General features: G+C 41.8%; 1 protein-coding gene across 1 annotated transcript in view; it reads right to left on the reverse strand.

Moving 5' to 3' along the window:
* Positions 1 to 319: 319 nt before the first annotated feature.
* The window catches only part of SLC27A2 (solute carrier family 27 member 2), a 38,852-nt gene continuing 19,914 nt past the window's right edge, over positions 320 to 19,257 (reverse strand). The window contains exons 5-10 of the mRNA XM_010998459.3: positions 9,148 to 9,342; positions 8,331 to 8,421; positions 7,490 to 7,688; positions 5,871 to 5,968; positions 1,842 to 1,972; positions 320 to 789 (exon numbers count right to left, since the gene is read on the reverse strand). Coding sequence (XP_010996761.1) covers positions 613 to 789; positions 1,842 to 1,972; positions 5,871 to 5,968; positions 7,490 to 7,688; positions 8,331 to 8,421; positions 9,148 to 9,342 — 891 coding nt within the window. The 3' untranslated portion in view covers positions 320 to 612. The remainder of the gene's footprint in view (positions 790 to 1,841; positions 1,973 to 5,870; positions 5,969 to 7,489; positions 7,689 to 8,330; positions 8,422 to 9,147; positions 9,343 to 19,257) is intronic.

The raw sequence follows: 19,257 nt of genomic DNA on the forward strand, positions 1-19,257 counted from the left end.
AAAATATTTACTGAACACCTTTTATATATCTAACTCTGAACTCTAGACTTAGGCTCCTTCAAAGACTACAGATGGCATTATCACTTGTTGGATAATGCCGTCTGTAGACGCTGGGCAGGATGCTTTTAGGTGGGGAGGGTTGGCCTTACACTGGAGCTGGATTTCCATTGGGTTGTTCATTGGTGACCTACCCCCTCACCTCCCAACTCTTTGCCATTATCCTTATAAGTGGGACACCTGTGAAAAGTTACCAGTGAGGCTGTCAGCCTCAGGGTTTGCATTTTGAATCAAGTCAGGAAAAAGACAGTGTCGTCTCATATGCTGGTGTTCATCTATTTTATTTCATATTTAAAAACATAACGTCCTTCCCCAAACAAGCTTAGTTTGCAAATACAAACAGTAGGTACAAACTGAAAAATAATTATCTCTACATCTTTTTCACTTGCAAAGATTCAGGTTTCATTTTTTTAAAGTCTCCCTTACTGGTATGCATAAAAAACCTACACCTCACAATCTTCAATCAGATTAAAGTTGGATTATATCAAGTGGCGGTTACTAGGTCCATTCGGTTTCTTTCTGGAAATACATTATAAGTTATCCTCCTGGGGATATTTAGAGTTTCAGAGTTTCATTATTTATGGCGTTGTAAATGTCCTCAGTCATAGGCACATACATTTCTGCTTTGTCATCCAAGAAATACAAGGCATCTTTGATAACGGCAGGGTTAAATCCCTCCTCTACGAGGGTCACTTTTCGGTGTTTAAAAGTTCCAGTGATCTCAATGGCGTCCTGAAAAACACCAGACAATCCACATTGTTGTGGCATTTTGCAAATGCATTAGGGTGCAGGGCAAGGGGTAGGTGTGGGGCAGCGGGACTGGCAACCCACTGGCATCTCTGGCTCATTTGAGAGCTGTTGGAAAGCAAGTTCTGTGTGAAACCAACACATGCTGTTCTCAAAATTTCCACTAGGGGGCCCTTTGTGGAAATATTTTCCATCCCTAGACATGAGATCCCCTGCAGGATGAGAGGGGCTGCTGACAGTGGAATATGGAGAAGAGTATGTTGCCTGGTGAGTTTCAGGTATTCCTGGAAAATCCTGATTGATGGTGGTGTGGGGCTACACACAGACAACTTTTTTTTTCAGGCTGTTTGTTCATTCAACTAAAGACTTGTTTCTTCTTCAATTAATAGGTGATAATCTGAGGATATTTCAATTTTCGTGTCTCTCAACCATCCCACAGTAAAGCAAATGTCGGTGCCTGATGGACATCAACAGAAATAACCCTATAACCTCAGCAATATCTGGTAATGTAACATCTATTTTATCAGGTCTTTAGCTACAGAATCACAGAGCTCAAAGCCCAAAATTGAGCATGTTAAACTAAGGAGTTGATGCTTCAGAAGGAAAAACAAAAATCCCTCTAGTGGTGATAGCTGAGCCTTTTGTGGTTCTTACTGGCTAATGATGCCCAATTAAATTTCATGCCATCGAAAGGTGCAGGACTTCAGTGGATTTTTCCATTCTTTAAGACTGGAAACAACAAGTAAGAGGGTCGGAGCATTTCTAATTTATGTGTCTCTTATACCTCATTAAACAGACTTTGTGAGTTATTTGCTAACACTGTTGCTGAATGAACTGCCTGTCATTTTATGGAGAAAGGAATTAGGATTTGGTTTTAGTTAGCTATATTTTCTGATATTTCTGCTTCCCTATTGAGCTACCTGAAAACGGTACTGAAAATTTGACTCATGTGGTTGCTGTGGTAGAAGGAGTGTTGTTCCCTAAAAGGCAGGGATCTTGGAGAGAGGATAACTGAGCTTGATAACGAGAGGTCTCACCTGTATTCTTAGAAACCGGGGTCTTGCATAACTGGGCAGGTAATCAGCCACATGCTTAAAGAGTTTCCTTCCATCAAATTCATGACCTTCCTTCATCTTGATTGAGGCCATGCCAATTCGACCCTCGTGACCTAGAGATCAAGTGAGAAAAAAAATTAGATGTGCTGTAGCTATTTATTTATGATACTTTGCTAGTTCAAAGAACAGTGAACTGGGACAACATTTCGGCATGGGTTTCTTTTGGATAGCAGGAATTTCTATTTCAAATAAATGTTGAAGTTATTCTAGAGTGAGTATGACCACAACAACACAACAGCAGTTTTAGGCTAGTGAATCTTTTTTATACGCCAGGCCCTTAACTAAGTGTGTTTTTTTTTTCCCGTGCTATCTCATTTAACCCTCACAACGACCTTATGAAGAGGTACAAATGTTATCTCCATTTTACAGATGACGAAACTGAGGCTTAGAGACGCTAAAAGACTGGTTCAAGTTCAAGCAGCAGATACTAGGTGGGGCCAGAAACGGAAGCGAAGCAGGCTGGCTGCAGGTCCTGTGTGTGTCGCTATCATCCTTCTTGGCAGCCTAGCTGTAAATACCCGAATGGGAAACAGGTTGAACTTGTGGGTAAAGGGAAAAAAAATTTTTTTTTTACTTCAGTGAACCATCCTTGATCCACTGTCACAAATAACTGACCTTAGGTTGTTCTTTGGGCTGCTGTGTTAGGTCTGTTGCACTTCCAGGCAGAAACATCACCTTTGAGACTTACTTATTTAATCATGGTTCCTAGTAGCTTTGCCTCGCTGCATTTCAGAGAAGCTGCGTGACGGGAGGGTGCAGGCGAGATCTGGGGTGAGCTGTGTGTGCCCTCCCCAGCTGGTCCTGAGAGGTTGTGCTCTCCACACAGAAAACATCCTAACAGCCCTTTCCTCCCCAGCAGGCAGGGCTGTAAGTGGAGATGTGCTTAGGACAATTACCATTGTTTTCTTGTGGGGACAGTGGTAATTACGTGTATCAATATAGCTTCTACCTGATCTAACAGACCCAGTGGGAGTCCAGGTCTACTTCCCTGACCTACTTAACTGTAATTAGAGATGGGGAAGGAGCCGCCCGTTGTCACCTGGGCCCCAGCTTTCAAAATCTCTCCCATGGTGATTGTGTGTTTACCCATAACTTTAAAGGCAGCAGAAAACAAGAGGAAACATTTTAAGAAAGGAAAGCTGTCCTCATTTGATTTGCCTCTTAGCTGAAGGAGTTGGGGTAGGGCACCAACCCTCTTTCTCTAGGGGCCCCTGGTAGCTGTCTCAGGGGCACCTGTCTCAGGAATCGTGAATGTCTCCAATAAGCTCCTTTTGGAGTTAAGGCAGTGGCTGATGCAACAGAAATCTTTGGCATCAACTGGCTCCTTGCTTCTCGCTCTGGCAGAGGCAATGCCCAGCTGAGAGGCAAATGGGGCTGTTGGGTCTCAGGCCCTTGCCCTGGCTCCCAGAGGTTGGTTTGGGGGTAGCTCAGCTCCTGGGGGAAGGTTTCTGTCTGCAGCAGTTCCAGCCAGGGGTTCTCCAGACCTGCAGTGTCCAGTAGGGTGGCCAACCAATCACGTGTAACTATTAAAATTAATTATAATTAAATAAAATGAAAAATTCAATTTCTCAGTCGGACTATCCACATTTTGAGTGCTCAGTAGCCATATGGTGGCTATCAGTTACCCTACTGGAGAATGCACATACAGAACATTTCCATCACTGCGGATAGTTCTATTGATAATATAAAATTCTACAGAGTGGTTGGGCAGTTCTGGTGTGACACCCAGAAAAAGTCATCTCTATTCTAGGCCCAAACCTAGAAGTTCCCTCTTGGCCCAAAGCTGAGATCTGTGAAGACCTTGCTCAGCTCTCTGGAACTGAGAATCACCCCGGTGCACTGACGCCTTATTCCAGGTAGACTTGCTGCGCTTCTAGGCTGAAATGGGTCTGGTCTCTGGGCATGGGAAGCTAGCCATCAGTAAGTGTGCCACTGAGAGTCACAGAACCTGAAAGCTAGGAGAGACTTTACAGTGCGTCTCTTCAAGAATTCTCACAAGGTCCTAGGTGGACATCCAGCCTCTGTACACGCCCCAGTCGGTGGGACATTGTCTGCCTCAGGAGACAGCTCATTCTGTTGTTGGTCCCTCTGGTTACAGGGGAGTTCTCAGGCTAACATTTGCAACTTGGTCATTTCAACCATTCCGTTTTCATTCTGCTCACTAGAGCGACATGAGCACGCCTGCTCCCTGTTCTACCTGACAGTCTTCCAATCATCTGAAACTCATTAATCTCTTCTTCTTTGTTCTGTATCAGTGGCTCCTAAACTTTACTGGTTGTTAGATCCACTTGGAAATTTAAAAAAACCCACAAAGATTGAGTCCCAAACCCCAGAGGTTCTGATCCACTAGAACCATCTGGGCTTTAAAAAGTTTCCCAAAAGATTCTGATAGTTGGCTAGATTTTCAGAACCACTAGGCCTCCGTGCTTCTCAAACTATAGTGTTTTTAAAAAATTGTGGCAAAACATGCAATTCATCATTTCAACTGTTTTAAAGTGTACAATTCAGTGGCATTCACAGTGTTGTGCAACTATCACCACTATTTAGTTCGAGAACATTTTCATCACCAGCAAACCAGACTTCAGTGTTTTTAAGAATCATTGGAGGGCTTGTTAACAGCTCCCTGGGCTCCACCCCAGAAGATTCTGATTTTGTTGGTCTGGGGTGGGCATTTCTAACAGAAAAATACCAAATTTTTAACAAGCTCCCAGGGGATGATGCCAGTGCTGGTGCAGGGGCCCCAGTTTGAACAGCACTGGATTAGGTCTTTCCATTCCATCTCCCAGATTCTCTTACCTTCTCCTACGCATTCTTTTGTATTGTTACCTGTTTAAAATTTAGAAGTGCATGCACATTCTAAGTGGGGTCTGTGAGAGCCCATCATGGCGCGATGGCTGACAGCCACGACAAGGTTCTGCCTAAGTCCAACATGAGAAGTATTCTGCACCCCTCAGACTCAGACCTGAGATGTGGCTACACTGCCTCTCCTGTCATGGTCACAGGGTGGGAGAGGAAGAAGCCTCAAATAGTCTTTAAAAAAACAAAAGGACAGCACATGGTCATCTGAAATCATCATAGCTCACAACAAAGAGACTTTTGGATTTCCATTTTGAATATAGATGAGAATCCCAGATGCTGAGTTCTTGGGAATGTTAACATCCCTAGTAACTTATATTTGGACAGTGATTTGTGGGTTTTAATCCTCTCTGGCATCTCTAATTAAAATGATTTCTTTTCAGGACAACCCTCATGTCTATATCTGGTAACTATACACTTAGCACTTATGTAATGAAAATGAATTCGTTCTCTTGACAATCTTCACTGCAGGGTGAAGTGACTCGCTAACTGAGTGACTTGCCTGAAGTCAAACAGCCAGCAGGTGCTGGAGCCAGTACCCAAAGTCAGACCTCACGCTCTGCACTCTGCTGGCAGGAGCAGATCTGCAGACGAAGGCTGGATGCCATCTCTCTGTGGGATGATTCTGAAACTCAGCGTGGTGTGCTAGGGTCAGGGAGCTGCTTTAAAAGAAGAGTCTGGAAAAAATCAGCTCCTTCCTGGCTTTTTCTCCTAGCAACTGCACCAGCTCTTAATGGTGCCTCCCAGTTCAGAGGCCAGGATACCATTTCCAAGCTACCAAGTGTGACAAATCTTTCCTTGAGGCATGCCAAACGCAGCATGGACCCTGCATCTCAGAGAGATCTGGCTTGCTTGAGAGCCCCAAACAGCTGGAGAACTGAACCACAGAGGAAGGCCGGGTTCAGATGTACTGACTTGGCTAATTTATAATGGCACACAGACCAGACATAAGCCCCTTGCTCCCAGGTGGCTGGGAAAGAGTGGTTTGCTTTTCCAGCTGGCAGGAGAAAGCGATGACAAACTTTGCCTTGCGGTTGAAATTCTGTTCGGTTACCATGTGAGTTTTGGCACTGATTTATAATATCTTGTGCATACCTGGCACTGACACTCCATAAACATTCACTTCTTCCACAAAATCAACCAGTCCTACTATGTCAGCGACTTCAGTGGTGGCCACATTTTCCCCTTTCCACCTAGAAGAAAAGGCAAGGTTAGCAGAGGTCACTGGTGGTCTCTGGCCCAGGCTGTACTGACTGCAGATATTTCCTCCAGAAATTTCCTCTATCGCGTGGCTGCATTCTGCTTCCTTACTTTTGGCCCCCAAACTCTCCAACTTAGTCATGGGAGAGGCATCCTGCTTGAGGCATAAAAGACAAAGGCATGGACCTAAATAATATGTGGAATTTTAATCTCACTATGTGAAACATCATACACAAAGTGATGTTTGAAATACAGGCTTGGCCTAAGAAAGGCACTGGAAATCAAAAATACATCTCAATGACTTTTTGCTGTGTTTAGGTCTCTCACTTCCCTCATTCACTAACTTTGGTTGCTATTTAATTCAGTTAGTGAATTTCTATTAAATAGAACTTCATACTTGTATTTCAGGGTCTCAGGGCAAGGAAAAAACTTTAAATCAAAAAATACTATACTTTATTTGCAGGGAAACTAATGTCAGTGTCCAACTAGGTGATACTTTTCCACTTAATAGTGTTAAATTTTGTGTTACATTGACAATTTTTTTTAGATCTCCCAGAAGTATCTTTTCAGTAACATGAAGGTGGCATAAAATAATGATATGGATCCTGAGTCATGAAATATTAGAGTTGGAAGGAACCCTGAGGGTCATCGGGACCCATAGTTTCATGGGTGAAGGGATCGAGGTGGAAAAAGGGTACCTGCCTTGGTAACACAGCGGCTTAAGGGGAGAGGCTGGCCTGGGAGCTCAGTTCTCACATTCATATCTATGCTTTTTCTACTACAGCCAGACAACTTCCATCCTTCCATCTCTTCCTTACTCATGCACGCCAAAAGCACTCCTGTGCGTCAGGCACCGTGCTAGGTGCTGGAGGGGGCGGTGAACAGCAGACACAGGGCCTGGCCTCGGGGAGTTTACAAGGAAGGAAGCTGATTAAACAAAAGGTCATGAGGCTAGATGACCCTGCTGTTGCTGAGAATTAATTTCACGGTCTATTGCAATGGCTTTCAAACTCCATTGTGCTGACGTGGGAGTGCTGTGGGGAACCATCTGGCTGGGGATGGAGAATGGGAGGGAGGGGAGCAGGTGGGGCTCAGAACCCCTCGCCTCCTCTTCAACTAGATCAGTTTCACATTAATTTGCATTTGATTTTATCTGAAGAAAAGCCTCATGATTGGAAGCAGTGTGAAAATCCCTGGCTGTCCTGAGTGACGGCTACTAACTGAAGGTAAATGAGAGGAATTGGACAGACTGAGTTACGGAGGTGCCCCAAATCAGGCACAGGGTTTCTCTCCTGTTCTCATCTGGTATTGTTCAACCAAGTTAACTGTGCATTGCCGAGTGACACCCCATGTATTTGGCTCCTTATTTTCTGGGAATACAGGAGGTTGAATTGACATGCCAAATAGAGAGAAGGAATGGAGCACCATAACTAAAGTGGAATGAGATTCTAATTTAGGAGTAAGCCAAATTGTGCATGTGTTTGTTTTTGGCTCAGTAATTCAGAGAAACCAACCGGAATGTATCTCCAACTCTGTCGTGGAAGTAGACAAAATTTTCATGGTCAATTATTAAGAGGTCTCCAGTGTTGAAATAGATGTCTCCTTTCTCAAAGACATCTCTCAGTTTTTTCTTCTCTGTCTGAGTCTTTCCTCCAGCATAGCCAGCAAATGGTGTAAGTTGTGTGATTTTGCAGACCAGGAGTCCGGCTTCCCCTATGACAGAAGAAGGTAAATTGTTATTTTATGTGCTAGAAGTAGACAGATTTTTTTGTTAACCTTCCTTAAAACGGATGCCATACAACCGACTGGCAACAAGCTGGCTGCAGGAAGTGTCATTTTCATGCATATGTACATGTATTTCTATATACATTTCATATATATACACACACATATATACACCATGCACACACACGGTACATTATTCTCTATGACCGCACATTTGTAATTCTTTTAGTACTAATCTTTTACTGAATAATGGTTTAGACACAAAATTAGACAAATGCGTAGTAGTTTAAGCTTAAAGGTAAAGACCCCTGATGGCTAACTACAGTTTTGCAACTATAATTACACATCCCTTTCTGTATAATGCTTACCTCCCAATCAAGAAGTTGTTAAGTTAGGTTTCAAATGATAATTATATTACATGCAGTGGTAAATTATTACCTCTTGGGATTTCTGTAACTATTTCCAAGAGTGAGATAATAAACTTCTTCCCCACACACCACACCTACCCTCCACCCCGCACTCTGATCAACTGTACCATGTGTTCACTTTAGCAATGATATGCTAGTTCTTAAGAGTCATTTTGTCAGGGTAAGAAAAGGGACAGGCTAACTGAACAAAAATCCACTGTACCTTTTGGAACTTTGATACAATATCCATTTCCATCTCGGACGGGCTCATCTTTCTCCACATCATATTTAATTAGTTCATACGTTATGATTTTCTAGCAAAATTAAAATAGATCATTGTGAGCACACATTCTTTCACAAATTTTTCTTTTTTGTTATGGTGTAGCATTCATACAGTATATAAAGTGCACATATCTTAAGTGTACAGCTTGATGAATTTTTACACACACATATGCCTAGGTAACTACTCTCCAGATCAAGACGTTAGACATTTTTATTACCTTAAGAAGACTCCTTTTGTCCCTTTCTGTCAAGTTAACCAGTATTCTGACTTTTGTCACCATCAAGTAGCCTTAAGCATCAAATAAATGAAATACATACATGCCTTTGTATCTGTTGCTTTCACTCAGCATAATGTCTGTGATCTCCTTTCCCTCCACGTTGGTGCTTGTGTCAGTGGTTTACTTTAGATTGCTGCTTAACTTTCCTGGCATGCATATACCGTGGTTTATTTATCTACTCTCCTATTCATGGACATTTGGATTGTTTCTAGTTTTAGACTTAAAAATAAAGCTGTTACGCATGTTCTCATACATGGCAGAGGCATCATGGGTTGTGATTAATAGAAATTAAGATTTTAAAAGTAGAGGACCCTGTCATTTTTAGGTCGCTGTCATAGAGAATGAGCAAAACCTCTCTCAGCGATATGGCCGGTCCATGGCTCTGAGGCAGCTTGAAATTCTGATAATGACATCATCAGGATATAGCTTTTAAGAAATCTGCAAAGCTGGCCAAGGTGCCCTCATTTTGAATGTACTTACTCTCTGAAGGTAGTTTACTCTTCCAATAGCACCAATTTTTCTCGTGTAATTTATAAATCCGATATTGCCTTCAGTGGAAGCATAGAACTCATACACATGGATGTCTCCAAACCTCTTGATGAATTCTCTCCACACATCTCCTCGCAAGCCATTCCCCAATGCCGCTCTCACTTTATGGTCACGATCGTTTGGTCTCTGTAGCAGGAGGGAGAAGAGACCAAATTGAAACATCTTGGGAGCCCGTACTTACGTATTAACAATGTCCTTTATGTTTCTACGTATTTATGTTGGTGATGATTTCACCTTAGTGCATGCCTTTTCTGTCACCCACACACATCCCGACACACACAATATGGGCTGACAGCAGGAACTCTGATCTAACAGCTGAAAGACTTGGATTCTCCCATTTTGAATTTTAAGAGGCAAGGTGAGACAGTTTGATGGAACTCAGTGACGCCAACATTGACTCCATAGCCAGCCTGAAGCTTGAATCATGTATTGTTTTCTTGATGAGGCTGGTACATCCGAGTGAGTTGCCAGAAAGGAGGGCCCCACAGGAAAGTCTGTCAGAGACTGTGCAATTGGAAGTAACCATCTTCCTTTGACAATGAACAGGAAAATGGGATCACAGTCCAGGGAGAGAGAGAGAATCATTTTCCACGCGTCACTGAAGAGCATTCACATTAGGGCCTGGCGGGACTGGGGAAGAAGACTCTGGATCACGCATTCATTTAACAGACAGACCCAGAGGCCACAAGACCAGGGAGAACTGTCCCAGTGGGCTGGGAAGGGGAAGAGAGGGAGGAAGCTGACTCCCAGTTGCCTCAGGTGGCCTGGGAGGACTATACTTTGCTATAAATAAAAATCACAAAGGAAAAACTGTTTTGAGTAGAAGAACTGAAAGGAGAGCTCATATCACCAAGAGAGGTGGATGAGGACCGGCCACTTTCCATTCAACCACATTTATGAGGCCCTACCTATACGTCCAAATATGTCCAAACCTAGGGTGATTTTAACAATATTTTATATTAATAAGGCAATTGATGTGACGTTAGGAGGTCACAGCCTGGTGGGAGGTGCAGGTAAATAAGTATAATTTTAACTCGCAAAATCTGTGCCTTGATGACCTTTACTCTAACAGAAGACAGGAACGGGGTAGAGGTGCCAGGTAACTAGGAATTGCCTCTCCTGGGAAATGTGACTTTTTTTTTTTTTTTTTTTTGCTGGAATAGCAATTTGCTTAAAAAAACAAATGCTCTAAATAACATTTTCTACATTGTTTCCTACTCTGTGAAATCACTGTGAAGTGATCTTGGAGTAAGTGATTTTGGAAAAGCAACAGCAGCAAGAAAACAACTGAGTTTCAGAGAAAGGCTGGCGGTTCTCTGACAAGGGGAGGACCTTTGATACTGTAGTTAAAGACCAAACCAAACAAGCCTTGACTCGCTTTCCAAGTGGGAGGAGCCAAGAGGGGTGGACAGTGTGTATGCATTTATTTTTAAGATTTTGAAGTAGCTCCTTGGTCAAAACTGAGATAGTGACGTTCTTTCAGGAGTCTGAACCAGAGGGGTGGACAGATATTTATCACTAGGAAAAACTGCCCCTTCTGCAAGTCTTTTTGAGGAAAAAATGTGTAGAGAGAGAGAATAGGGGCTTCATGCCAATGGTTCTTAACCAGAGTGCTCGGGAGACTTATCTGAGAAGCCTTTCGGACCTGCATGAACCTATTCATTCTGAGTGGGAACCTATTTGTCAGCTTCGTCGGTTGTTAGGTCGCTGAATCGATTCCCTTTTATGATTACCAAATACCTATAGGTCAGGAGACCATATAGCTGCTTTGCCTGGGCTGGTCCTGGTTTATGCCCTTTGGCCTGATGTGCTTATTAACTACACTTCTTTCACTCTCAAATGTCTCTGTTTGGATAATGATTTAAAGGGTCATGCTGTCCACAAGACATTGCTCTCCTTAGCAAGGATTGTCGGCTTTCTAGAGATCATCCTCGCCCTAACACTGCTGTCCCTCACTGCCACTCTGAGAATAAAACATCACGAGTATTTGTGGAATGATTACTCTTGCTTAAAAGCAACCCAGGGCTAACCTTTCTCAGGCCTGCATGTGAAGCTCTGAAGAGCATTCCAGTGCGTAAACCCAAGACCTTGCCTCTTCTATACACAGCCTGTAATTACCCTCTCAGTTCATTTACTGGTCTAATGGGTGCTGAACATCTGTCTCTCCCATTAGACTATAAACTCTTTGAGGCCACATCTCTCTCTGTATCATCCACGGTGCCTGGACCTGTGCTTTGCATAGAGTGCAAACCCTGCACTAAGAAAAGAAATAACTTCCACCAGGAAACCATCAATGTCCTGGTTCAACCGTTAATGGCCAGCACATCAACAGCAGCGCAGGACTCTAGGGTGAAGGAGGCTGCAGTGCCCTGGGTGTGCGGGAGGCGGGCCAGCCTCACAGGTGCAGCTGTCACCTGTGGGTGGCAGGGAGCTGGGCTCAGAGTTATGATATCATTGGCTCAGTTTTCATCATGAACTGAGGGATCTTATTATACCAGCAGAAGGGATTAAGGCTCTAGGCTGGAAATGTTTCTGGACACAAACTGGGAGATCCTGGAGCCTTCTGAGATGTCTGGTTCTCACCTAAGCTTTTGCTCACCAGAGGCTGAAAGTACTGGTGTTTTCCAAAAGGAAAAACAGTGTTTCCTCCTCATCAAAGCCACTCCTCAAAGGAGCTGTATTTTAGGTCAAGGGTGACCTGCTCAGTTTTCTTTAACAAAGATCGAACATTCTATTCCACATTAGAGGTGAGGTGCAATATGCAAACACACCTAGGGGACTTTAATCCACACCAGGACTGAAGGACTGATGAAGGGTGAGAGGTCAGGGTGTCCAGAGAGGGTACAGGGCACCAGCTAATCAGAGTCAGCAGAAGGACTTTTATCGAGGGCTTTGCTGTATCAGGCAATTGCCTTGCATTATCTTACTTAAGGTCTTAAGGAACCCTACCAAAATGTGAGAGGTAATCAGTTGAGGAAACAGAGCCTTGAGAGGCTTGAAATAATTTATCCAAGATCACAGGTAGCAACACAGCGGCTCCAGAATTCAAATCCAAATCTACGTGACTTCAGAGAGCACATTTTTCTTTAGTTAAAAAGATGACACATGCAGTTTAAGAATCAAATAGTCCTGAAAGCTTTTAAATGACGAAAGCTGTTATTCCACGTATTTGTCTACATCCTTTGCCTCCAGCCTACCACCCGAGGCAGACACTTAACCCTTGCAGCTGTTTCTTCTTATCTATTTCTCAATTAAATGCTTATATCACTATCTTTTGATTAATCATTCTTAGACATTATTTATTAATTTCCTGTTGTGCTGGCTAGGGATTAAGCTCTTTTCCATTTTCCCAACATCACAATTTTTGGTTAAGCCAACATTCTGTGTTCACATTATTTTGCACCTAATCCCCCACTAATGAGCTAAGTAATATACTATGAACAAATTCTTGAACAATTGTTTGTTTTTCTTGGGATCAACTGCCTCCCTGGCCATTTGCTTCATTTTCATAGTTTCTATTTGCAGTTCTTTCCTCACCTTCCGACGGCCTCTAAATACAATGTTCCTCGTGGTGAAATTTGTCGGGTGGTATAATTTCCTTTTTTCATTTTTCTTCCTTATATCCTTTTGCTCCAGTCTGGACTGTTTGTTCTCCAGGCCTGGAAATACCCTTCACTTCTCTTTCCTGGATCCCGTGTCTTCCTCTTTCTTTTTTTACTCTCCTGTTTGGATGGAGTACTTTCTCTAGGAAATTCCTTAAGGAGGGTATACAGGAGGTAAGTTTTTTTTGAAACTTTGAATGTCTGAAAATATTCTTATAATATACTTGATTGATAATTTGGTTGGATATTAAAATTCTAGCTAGGCAATAATGTCTACTTAGATTTTGAAGGCACTGCTCCTTGTGTCTTCCATCTTGAATGTTGCTGTTGGCAAGTCAAATGTTATTCTTATAGAATCTTTTCTTTCTCTTTCTCTTTTTGGTAGCCTTAAATCACATCATAGCCTAGCTAAAAATTAAAAAAAAAAATTACACTCATTTCATTGGGTACTCAATTGGCCCTTTCAGTATGGCCTTCAGTTCTGGCAAGTTTTCTTGTATTAGTTTTTTAATAATTTTCTCGTCTCCATTTTCACTGTTCTTTCCCCAATTTCCTGTTAATCAGATACCAGATCTTTTGGATTGATCCTCTGATTTCCTTATTTTGTCTCCTTTCATGTCCACTGCTTTAACTTTTCTCCAACTTTCTGTAAGATTTCTCAACTTTATCTTCCAACCTTTCTATGGATTAAGTAATTTTTAAATCATATGTTTATTTTTCTGGAGGTCTTATTCTGTTTTTTGAGGGAGAGGTAGCATACTATTTCTGTTTTATGGATATAATATCTCCTCTATTATCTCTGAGAATATTAACTTTAGTTTTCTGGAATTCTGCTTCTTTTTAAAAAATGATCTTTCCTGTTAGAGGCTTTCTTTAGGTGTCTGTTCATATTTAGGATTAAGGCAACACAAAGATGTTTGAGCAGCTTTGTATGGTGGGGAGGGGCTGTGACCAGGTGGACTGCAATGTCTCATGATGCGGCAGTGTAGTCTCTTTTCTGCTAAAGTTTAGGTCTTCCTAAGAGTAACCCTTCTCCGATCTCTTGCCTGTGAGCATAAAATGGCTATTGGAGTTCTGAAAACTGTGCAGGGGAGGGGAGCTGGGAAGTCTCTCTGGTAAGTACACAGTTACTCAATCTCTGCTCTCAGTGCTTCACCCCTCCCAACCTCCCCTCTTGGGGTCCTTGAGTTCAAAGTTTCTCTAGGTCTTCTCCAGAGAATAAGCCTCCTGTCTCCTGTTACAGGAGTGGGAGAGAGGTACAGCAGATCTACCTGTTTCATACACAGACTTCCAAAAATCCTCCTGTTTTGAAGCCTAGCACCTCATCCCATCTTCAGTTGTATCTGGCGCCTCCAGCTTCTCAGCTGTCAAGAAGTCATTTGGCTTCCTTCTTGTTAACTGCCTCTCACGTTTCATGCCCGTCAGCCCTGCTCTTGTGGTGGCCTTTACCCTTCAGCATGTATGGCTGCAGTGTCTCAGTTTCCAAGGCAATGGAACTTGCGTATCTTCTTCTTGTCCTCCTTGTTTTTGGGAGACTTGTAAGAGGTGAAAGGGCAGAAGCTATTCATCATCTTAGGGTAATTCCTGAGTCCATGTTCTTAACATCTAATATGCTATACCTCTGCTTGGCTCCCCAAGGAGAAAAGAAGGCACCCACTGATAGGAGTGAAAGGGTGAAACAACCTCTCTGCTTTACAGAAGAGGTCTTTCTGCCTCCAGTGTAGTCCAAGGAACTATCTTAAAAACCACATCACTATCTCAAAACTACCTCAAAAACCCCCACATCACTCTCAGGCCCTTTCATGGTACTTTATCACATTCACATCTGAGTCCCAGCACAGTAAAATTCTTGCTCCCTGGCTCAGCTAATCAGTCTCACCTCCTGCCACACTGTTTGCAGTTTCCAGTGTGTCAGATCCTTCATTCCACAGCTCTGTACATGCTGTTGCAGCTAACCATTAAGCCTTTGTTTCCCTCTATGGCTGGAAAACAACTCTGCATCCTTCAAAACTCACCTTCTCTGGCAAACCTTCCCTGATTATGCTCTCTGTTCCTCTTTCCCCTGGCCTACCCCTGTTCTGGCCCCTACAGGTCAAACTGGTCACTCTTTCTTCTGTGCTGCTTGCTTTTAGAATAGGGGTGATGCAGAGACAGAAATTTTAGGCTAGGGTAGGACCACAGAGGTTATCTAATTTTGGAGGGAAGGCAGACCACACTAGGGAGGCAAGTTGAGTGTTCAGCTGTCTCAAGATTCTTATCTATCTTATTTCCCCCTCCAAATATCATGACTCCTAGGTATGGCACCTGGAACTTTTCTGATTCCCTTTTTCTCCTTCTCTGCCCCCCACCCAGGTCACACTCCCTGCAAGCAGTACAAAGCCTCATTTAGACTGCTTTCTTTAGCTTCACTCCCTGACTACAGTAGAGAAACATTCAGCTGTAGCAATATCTTGTCCCAATAAATACTTTTTTTCCTGAATGACATTGTTTCTTGGGCAATTACACAAAATTGGGGTTGATAACTGTACACTGCAGGGAATGAACCAGACTGGCCTTTCATTATAAATAGGTCCTCTGGATGCTAAGGCCCAAATATAACAATGGAAGACAAGTAAATTGAGTAAAGAATATTCCCCAATAATACTGTAAAATCGCCCAAGCCAGTAGCTTTGCTGTCGATCTCCCACTCAAGCTTAGATGAGGGTGATTAACTAATTTGAATGTTTTTTTTCTTCCTTCATGCATTCCATTGATTCATTCAGTGATATGTATGGAGCACTTACTATGAACCACACATTCTAAGGCCCTAAAAATGATAATATTGGCTACTGTTTGTTGGTTATTTACTAAATGTCAGGTACTTTGCTATAAGCTTTACATACATCATTTTGTCTTCGCAGCCTCCTATGAAGTAGGTCCTATTGCTTCCCTGGTCAGTTAATGGGAAATTGAGATTTAGAGTGACTTACCATCCTGCTCAACTGGTGGAGTCATAGTTCAGGTCTGCTGCCTCCAGAGTCCTTGCTCTTAAGTACTCCATGAAGTCCCTTGAGCTGAACTCCTGCCCTAAGGTGGCTGGGCGCATTCCTCCCTAGTCCTCTGCTCTACCAAGGGAGCTATGGAATGTAGTTAAGACGAGGGAGGAGAAGCATAGTGGCCTCCACCTTCTCGGCATTGCCCCAGATTCTCGTGATGAACCCTGCCATGTCTGTGAATGGGTGCATTTGGTTCATATGCTCAGCTAGGGCAGGAGTTGCCTCCCTGACACCCAGTGCCTGGGGGCTGCTGGTAGTGTCAGCCGCTCCAGGACCAGACTATTTCAGCAGCTCTAAGGGTGGGAGAATTTCTGATTACATTGACTCAGAGACTCCCACCATTGGTTCTAGTTTATATCCACTTTTGAGAAGTCCTTTTGATACAATCTTTCTTTAAGCTCCCTTTAAATCTGTAGAATCTGAGTTTCCTATTGTGATTTTTTAAAAAATTGTGCTTAAAATATACATAAAGTAAAATCTACTATTGTAACTATTTTATCTATACAGTTCAGTGGTACTAAGTACATACATCATGTTGTGCAACCATCACCATATCCATAATCTTTTCATCTTGTAAAACTGAAACTCTATACCCATTGAACTCCCTAACCAACCCTTCCCCTAGCCCCCAGCAACCACCATTCTACTTTCTGTCTCTATGATTTTGACTACTCTAAGTACCTCATATAAGTGGAATCATACAGTATTTGTCTTTTTGTGATTGACTATTTCACTTAACATGATGTCCTCAAGGTTCACCCATGTTGTAGTGTACTGCAGAATTTCTTTCCTTTTTAAGGCTGTATAATATTCCATTGCATGTATATAACACACTTTGCTTATCCATTCACCCATCCACATTTTAGCTATTGTGAATAATGCTGCTATGAACATGGATATACAAATATCTCTTTGAAAACTTGCTTTCAATTCTTTAGGGTATATACCCAGAAGTGAGATTGCTGAATTGTATGGTAATTTTATTTTAAAATTTTTAAGGAATTGCCATACTGTTTTGCACAGCAGCTGTACCAATTTACCTTCACACCAACAGTGCACAAGGGTTTCAATTTCTCTACATCCTCATTACAATGTGCTATCCTGTTTTTTGTGTTTTTTTTTTTTTTTGATAGTAATCATTCTAATGGGTATGAAGTGGTTGTAGTTTATAGTTTGATTTGCATTTTCCTAATGATTAGTGAGGCTGAGAATCTTTTCATGTACTTATTGGCCATTTGTATATCTTCTTTGGGGAAATGCCTATTCAAGTCCTTTGCCAATTTTTGAATCAGTTGTTTATTTTGTTGTTGTTGTTGTTGAGTTTTAGGAGTTCTCTACATATTCCAGATATTAAACCCTTATCAGATATGTGATTTGAAAATATTTTCTCCCATTCTGTAGTTTCCATTTTACTCTGTTGATAGTGTCTTTTGAGGGACAGAATTTTAAAATTTTCATAAAGTACACTTTGTCCGTTTTTTTCTCTTGTTGCCTCTGCCTTCAGTGTCAATATTAAAGAAATCATTGCCAAATCCAGTGTGTAGTTTTAGCCTATGTTTTCTTCCAAACATTGTATTGTTTTAGGTATTAAATTTAGGTCTTTGATCTATCTTGAGTTAACTTTCGTATATGGTGTTAGGTAAGGATCCAGCTTCATTCATTTGTATGTGGATATTCAGATTTCCCAGAACCATTTGTTGAAAAGACTATCCTTTCCCTATTGAATGGTCTTGGCATCCTTGTCAAAAATCATTTGCCCACATATGCAAGGTTTTTTCCCTGGGCTGTCCATTCTATTCAATTGGTACTTTATGTTGGTACCACATTGTTTTGTGTAAAGCTTTATAATAAATTTTAAAATTAGGAATTGTTAAGTCCTCCTATTTTGTTCCTCTCTTTCAAGATTGATTTGGCTATCTGGGGTCCCTTGAGATTCCATATGAACTTTAGGATGGGTTTTTCTATTATTGCTAAAACCATCATTGTGGTTTTGATAGAGATTGTATTGAATCTGTAGATTGCCTTGGGTAGTAGTGACCTTTAAACAATGTTAATTCTTCCAAACGATGAACAAGGGATGTGTTTCCACTTATTTATGTCTTCCTTAATTTCTTTCAGCAATGTTTTGTAGTTTTCATTATACAAGCCTTTCACCTCCTTGCTTAAGTTAATTCCTAAGTATTTCATTCTTTTTTATGCTATTGTAAATGGATTTTTTTTTGTAATTTCCTTTTCAGATTGTTCATTATTAGTGAATAGAAATGGAAATGATTTTTGTGTGTTGGCTTGGTATCCTAACACTTCGCTCAATTCATTGATTACTTTTAACAGATTTTTTATCCTTAGCATTTTCTATACTTAAGATTATATCATTTAAAAAAATCTTTAGGTTTTTTGAGACTTTGAGCATTTACGACAAATACTTATAAGTATTTTCCAGACAAACCAGAATTCAGGGATGGGGTAAAGCAAGGGCCAACAGAAACTCCAAATCCACTGCTAGATTAGAGGTTATCCATGAACTATACACCACATCATAAAATATTTTGACAATATAAAACCCCAATCAAACTGTCTTTGTTTTCCAGCATCCAAGACAACATTAATAAAAAGGAAAGGTGGAAGTGTCTGTATGTGTGAGTAAGCCTAAAAGAACTATACACAAGCATACTTATTTTCTTCAAGTCCAAGGTGGCTCCCATTAGAACTAATAGAAATAACATGCCCTCCCTAGGAGACTTCTGACAAGGGACTGCCTTTAAGACAGAGGAGAAAAGCCAAACAGAAGGGCCCTATATAGACTTCAGAGTTTTAATAGGGAGGCATGCAATCTTTAGGACCAGATGGAATACTAATGTGAAAAAAATTCAATAATGACACTAACCGAAATTGCTGTGGAAAAGGTCCTCACCCACCTCACAGCTAATTATGACATCAATCTGTTGAATTCTGCCTCTCTAATCAGAATAATATGTCCAAAGCCCAAACATTTTGGGGGAAGAGACTACCTCCCTTAAGTCAATTATACATCTTTCAGGGGCAAGAATTTAGAGATTCATTCAGCAAAACTTGTTGATGCCTAGATTGTACCAGATATAGATCTCGGTGCTGGGGATCTGGCAACCAACAATGCCCCTGGGGCACGGAGCGTTCATTTAACTGGAGGAGACAGACAACCGAGTGATACTGCCGAGGAAAGCAGTAACCCACGAGATGAACTGTAACGGGTAGCGGGGCGTGTTTGAGAATTAGTGGGCGCGGCTTCTCCGATGAGATGACGTGTGGGCAGGGACTAAAGGAAGTGAGGAGAGAAAGAACGGGGGGCAAGAGCATCTTATACTTAACTTTAAGTCTCACTGCATCTGTTACAGGCACACCTCAGTTTTATTTCACTTTATCGCGTT

Source organism: Camelus dromedarius, chromosome 5, assembly GCF_036321535.1.
Source record: "Camelus dromedarius isolate mCamDro1 chromosome 5, mCamDro1.pat, whole genome shotgun sequence".
NCBI lineage: Eukaryota > Metazoa > Chordata > Mammalia > Artiodactyla > Camelidae > Camelus > Camelus dromedarius.